This window comes from Bos grunniens, chromosome 10 (genome assembly GCF_055505025.1).
Source record: "Bos grunniens cultivar Pamir isolate PY7600 chromosome 10, Bosgru_T2T1.0, whole genome shotgun sequence".
Classification (NCBI taxonomy): Eukaryota; Metazoa; Chordata; class Mammalia; order Artiodactyla; family Bovidae; genus Bos; species Bos grunniens.
The window spans coordinates 30,960,744-30,966,743 of record NC_141174.1 but is presented as its reverse complement, the minus strand read 5'-3'; the positions used below and the strand labels follow the sequence as shown (position 1 = coordinate 30,966,743).

At 50.6% G+C, this 6,000-nt stretch overlaps 1 protein-coding gene across 11 annotated transcripts in view; it reads left to right on the top strand.

The window, feature by feature from the left end:
- Positions 1 to 212: 212 nt before the first annotated feature.
- The window catches only part of PPM1A (protein phosphatase, Mg2+/Mn2+ dependent 1A), a 44,780-nt gene continuing 38,992 nt past the window's right edge, over positions 213 to 6,000 (top strand). For 3 of the 11 annotated variants that reach the window (XM_086320418.1, XM_086320423.1, XM_086320419.1), the window contains exon 1: positions 4,586 to 4,957. Coding sequence is in view for 2 of the 11 variants with exons in the window: in XM_086320426.1 (XP_086176552.1) it covers positions 575 to 770 (196 nt within the window). In the remaining 9 variants the exon portion in view is untranslated. Of the gene's footprint in view, positions 771 to 3,802; positions 4,263 to 4,585; positions 4,958 to 5,172; positions 5,737 to 6,000 lie in introns of those variants that run through there. The other 8 variants (XM_086320426.1, XM_086320425.1, XM_086320421.1 and 5 more) reach the window with 8 other exon arrangements.

Here is a 6,000-nt window from a genome sequence, read left to right as displayed (position 1 = left end):
CCTCTCGCCAGTCTATTTCCTTACTTATTTCCTTCACAGCACTGATCACAACCTGTAATTTCCTTGTTCATTTGTTTACTTCTTTGTCTATATCTTTCATTATAACATCAGCTGCTTGGGGCTGAGAGTTTTGCTCACTGATGTCATAAACTACCCCTAGTATCCAGCACAGTGCCTAGCACATAATAGGCAGCTACTGAACAGATGAACTTGTCTAATAAGGTCCACACGATGGTGTGGGGCTGGGGCCACCTACAGTCTCTTAAGGCAACATCCTACCCTAAAGATTAGCCAGGGCTTGACCTGTGACACTCCCAGTGGCCACATTTCTCTAGGGCCCAGGAGTAGCCACAATGGCAGCTCCAACCTGCTGGCTCCTGTCTGCCCCACCCCAGTGGGGCCACCTCAGTGATGTCATACAGGACAAGATTCTCTAATCCTGTTCATTCTGTGACTGTCCTTTAAACAGCTGATTTTCATGACCTGCTATGGTCAGAGAGGATGGAGCAAGGAGGGTCAGGTGAGGGGGGTTCATCCCTCCCAACAAAATTAGTATAGGGGCCTAGCAGCTCATATGTATTTCTTCAGCAGAAAGTGGGTAGCAGAAACTGTAATTTCTACTAGGCTCAGGAAAAGTGAGAAAAGAAAAATGAAAAAAAGAAGAGCAAAGGAGACAAGAAGAGAACAGAAGAAAGAGAGAATAAGAAGGAGAAAAGAGAGAAGAGGAGGACATAAGAAGAGGATATCTGTGAGAAAAATACGTGCAACAGGTAGTGAAGGAGGAGGAGGAAGCGTGTTGAGTGTATGTTCTGCTTGGCTTTGCGGCTCTTGGGTAGTGACTGGCCTCAGTGTGAACGGATGGATGATTCGGCTGAGGGGTTCACAGGTCCTCACCTGAGGGACTACTTACATCACTGAGATCATTTCGAGAAGCCCAAGCCAGGCTGTCTTAGGTGACTATCTTGGATGGATTCACAATAGTAATTTGGCTTTACAAAAAATGTAGACCTTAAGAAAAAATCCTGATTATGGAGGAAAAGACAGGAGTACTGCTGACCAGAGTAAGCTTCCAATTCATCACTGCCTGTCCTCATCCCCAAGCCTCTCAGTTACTAGTCTAATGGCACACAGTTAAATCCAGGACTTGAAAACTAACCTTTCAGAAAATCACCTTCCTCTTTGGTAACTGAAATACAAACAGATTTCTGAAGCAGAGTAGAACAGTTTTACAATATACCTGTAAAAATTACCAAAGTACGATTAGGGCAATATATTCTTACTGATGTTTTGCCAAAAGTGACTATGAACATCCCAAATGTGTGTAGGAGGCCCAAGCAAAGCCTTATAGTTGAAAAGAGAAGAAAATTTTAACCTTCTTTTTTCAATGTCACTTTCCCCTCTTCTAATAGTTTAATTTTGTTTACCCTTAGCATAATATTTAGGGAATATTTAGTACAATATTTAGGGAATATAAAATGTAGTATAACATTAATAATAAGGAAGAGGCTATTATATCAAGCACATTTAACATTTAACATCAAGCACATCTACACATTTATTTAGATCATATTAAGATATCTTTCTTCCAAATTCTAAACTGTTAATCTTACAACCTATGAGTTTCCTCATGAATACCTTCAATACCTGAATGTTCCTGCAAACTGTATTCAGAAATAAGAAATAGTGGGAAGGTGCAGCTTGACTGGCAGTCTATGGTACACTACAGACTCCTTAAAAAATTATTTATGCTCATATTTCCTATTTTTCTACCTCTTCCGTTATAATTGACTCAGATTCTTCTATAAGTGTAGAACAGAGAGAAGAAAGATGTGGAAGCCTAAAGGAAGGAAGCAGAATGACAGGCAAGACCTTCGAGCTCTTTATAGTTCAACAGTGCTGCTGGTGACCCAGGTTCTGTCTTATGAATAAGAAAATGTGTTTTCTAAGGGTGCTCCAAATAGGGGTAGGCACATGGGCTTTCCATTTTAGAATGGTAATGAGTCCACTAGCATGCTACTCATGCTGTGAGCATGTGGATGTTAGCATGGATGTTAGCAATCCATGCCTGAAGCATTATGGATTCCAATTAGGTACAATTTCAAAGATATTTGATCTAATTTCCTTCTATTTTCTTTTAGCAAATGTGGGGAGAATTAATTAGGAAATATATCCTCAGATAATACTGGGACCAAATATATAAGTGAACTTTATTTTTACTTTGTATACCTGGAAATGATCCTATCTTCATCTTACTCTAAGAAATCCTAACCCCAAAGATACTTGGTAGAATAACACTGAAGTTCCTTGAAGAAGTGGCCTGCCAGTGATCTTTGGGTGATATTGTTTGATACTGTTATTAGGTCCCACACCTGAAAGTGAAAGGAACAGAATCTTCCCAAAAATGTTGAAAAAACTCCAGACAGCTTTTACAGCAGCTATGTGAAAGTCACTCAGTCATGTCTGACTCTTTGCAACCCCATGGACTATACAGCCCATGGAATTCTCCAGGGCAGGTACTGGAGTGGGTAGCCTTTCCCTTCTCCAGGGGATCTTCCCAACCCAGGTCTCCCATATTGCAGGCAGATTCTTTACCAGCTGAGCCACAACGGCAACCCAGTCCAGTACTCTTGCCTAGAAAATCCCTTGGACAGAGGAGCTTGGTGCAGGCTACTGTCCATGGGGTCGCTAAGAGTCAGGCACGACTGAGCGACTTCACTTTACTTCATGTTAAAGTCGCTCAGTCGTGTCTGACTCTTTGCGACTGTTAAGTCCATGGAATTCTTCAGGCCAGAATACTGGAATGGGTATCGGTTCCTTTCTCCAGGGGATCTTCCCAACTCAGGGATAGAACCCAAGTCTCTGGCATTGTAGGAGGATTCTTTACCAGCTGAGCCACCAGGGAAGCCTAAGCTAAATGACAGGGACAGAATAAATGGGTTGCTTTTGATCTAAGAATTGGAGCAACAAAGTGGTTTTAGGAGATACAAACTAAACACTTGTATTTTAGGAGATACAAAGTAGGGTACAAGATCCTGGGATAAAATAGAGAGGCCCCATCACAAATTTACCTTATCTGCCAGAACACTATTTGGATAATATTTTCAGTTGTTCTTTTTAAAGTACCTGCCTCTAATAATGAAGTGTTTAGTTTTTCTTTGTATTTACCAGAGCATCTTTTTAAATCTCAGATCTCAAATCTACCTTTTTTAAAATCTCAAATCTTTAAAAAATTTTAAATCTCATATCTTTAAACTTCTGTTCCTGCAAATGTGGTGTAGGTCGAATCTCCGAACAGGTTAAGTCTCTGACAAGAGAAAGGAAGGACACCCCAGCCAATAGGAGACCCTGCTGGTGATGTACTGCTCCTCAGTTCTGATTCATTGGCTGCCTAGGGTTTGTCATTCTATCCCCAGCGTCTGCAAACAGCGTGGGTCCGGTTTTCCGTGGTCTAGCTAGCTGAGCTGGATTTTGGTCACCTGAACTTTCAGTTTCAACTAGGTTTATCTCCAACTCTTAATATAAGCAGCTGTTACCTTTTTATTGTCTTCCGGAATTTGAAATATCTTTCCTTTCTTTAACCTCACTGGAGGTCGTTGGAAGTCCTCAGTGACAGAATCACGTGACTGTCTAACAAGTGCAAATAAATACAATGTGGACCCTCAAGAGCTACAGACTGGAAACCGGCCAGAAACTCAGAGCATGTGCCTCGTGTGTGTATCAGTTGCACTCGTATGTGGGTGGATGGCAGTACGGTGTACGGGTAGTTGCCCTTCGAGATGTGAGGTGTGGCTGGGGTACCTGCGAGTGTCTCCAAGGGTCCCTTGGGGGTAGGGTGGCTCTGGAGGCGTGGAGCCTTGGAGGAGGGGGTCTGGCGGCGGCCTGACACCGAGTTAACTTTTGAGCCGCAGCAGCCAGGCCTCGACCAGGCCGCGATCGTGCCCGAGAGAAGTCGAAAGCACGGGGTTGTCCTCCGGCTTCTGTGGACTGCGCCTAAGCAGGGAGCGGTTTGTGTATTTGCAGACAGATGGTAGCGCCGCGCCGGGAGGCCGGGATGCCCCTGGGGAGCGTCTGAGTTCCCGTCGGCAGGCTGCCAGGCTTGGAGGGCATCTCGATTCCTGGGGCTCCTAACAATCGCACACTCCGTCCAACCCAGCGCCGGGGGATTAAGGCCCCGGTTCCGGTTCCGATCCGGGATTCGCGATGCTCCCTTAAGCCTCGGTCTGAGGCCGGGGTAGCAAGCCGACTGCGGCGAAAGATACCGGGTAGGGCAGTGACGTCATCTGCGCCCGCCCCCCTCCCCCTCCCCCCTCCCCCCCGCCCCCTCCCCCCCCCCCCTCCCCCCTCCCCCCCGCCCGCTTGCCGCCCGGCGCTGCGGTTCCTGCCCAACGACATCCGGGTCTCTCCAGCTGCTCCACCGCGCCGCATCTGTAGCGAGGGCTGAGCCGACGGGGAGGGGTGGGGCGGGGCGGGGCAGTCGGAGGCGTGGGGGAAGGGCCGCACGGCGCCGTCGAGAGCGCGCCTGCGCGGGGACGCGCTCGAGGCGGCGGCGGTGGCGGCGCTAGGGGCGGGAGCGCGCGCGGGAGGGAGGGAGCTGTGGTCTCGGCGCCCGCCCGGCTTGCAGCTTCGGGTGCTCCGGCGGCTGCAGCTCGGGAACCGGTGGTTGGGGAGGGGGGGTGGGGGGCGCCAGGCAGGTGGGGCGCGAAAGCTATGACTCTTCGGCTCTTCCTCCTCCCGGACCCGCTCTCCGCCTCCCGCTCCAACGCCCGGATGATCTGAGCCGCGAGGGCGCCGAGAGCCGGGGGCCCGGACGCAGCCCGGCTCCTCCCCTCCTCCGCCCCCTCCCCGGCCTGACCTGGCCGGCCGCCGCCGCGGTGACCCCCCTCCCGCCCCCTCCCCGGCCGCCGTCGCCGCCGCCGCCTCGGCGGACCAGGGACTTGCCCGTCCGCGGCTGCTCCGGGTAAGCGCGACGCTCGGGCCGACGGCGGGCGGGAGGGAGGGCGGCGTGGGCCTGCGCGGCGGTGGCCAGGCCTGGGGCCTGGGGCCTGTAAACAAGCCGGGCGTCTGCCCGGGCGCTCCCGGGAGGAGACGCGACAACTCCACCCCCTGGCCCGGCCTCCTCCCCGGAGCCCGGCGGCGGGCGGCGAGGGGTTAACGCTCCGCGAGGGCGGTGGCGGGGAGGCGGGGGCGGGGCGTTTGTGGCGGCGGCCGGGGGAGGGGTCGCGACCCTCCGGCCGCACAGGCCCGGCTCGATGTTAGTAGCGGCGACGCGGACGAGGCCCGCGGCCCGGCCTGTCCCGAGAGCAGCCGGCGGAACTTTTCCCGAGCGGGGAGGGGGCGTCCGGCCCCTCCACCCGCCTGGGCTCCAACCCTTGGAGCGAGGCCGAGAGATAGAAGCGGGGAGAGGCTTCCTTCGGACCGGACTTGGCTTCGAAACACTAAATTTGGGGGAATTTGCTTCAGGTTTTTATGGAGACCGTGCTGAGAGTGAGGTTCTTTCAGAACTCAAGTCAGTGATGCCTCCAGTTCATTCATTATTTAGGCATCGAACAAATCCATTGAAGTAAATCGAACTGATTTATCTTTTTAACCGTATAAAAGTTCCTGATGCTAGAGTTTAGTTGAGGTGTGGTTCTGCTCTGCTTGTACATGTTAAGTATTTTCTTGAAGGACAGCTGGCTGTGGAGAGCCTTTGCCAACCGCAGTTTTAGATATGTTTTGAAAATCTCATCACCTGAGGTTTGTTTCCCGCCCCCCCCCTCCCCCCAAGTACCGCGGTGCTTAAAAATCCACAAAGGTCATACTTAAGTTGTGCAAGCCAGGAAGTCTATTCGCCCACCACCCCACTCCCAACTCTAAATTTTCTTCTGATTGGAGTAATAAGCCGAATGCATCTTAAGAAGTGACTGGAAGAGTATGGGAGATGTAAAAACCCATGGGAGGTGGTTTTTGTTTTCCCGGAGTAGATGATTTTGACATTACTAAAGGAAATTAGAAATTTTA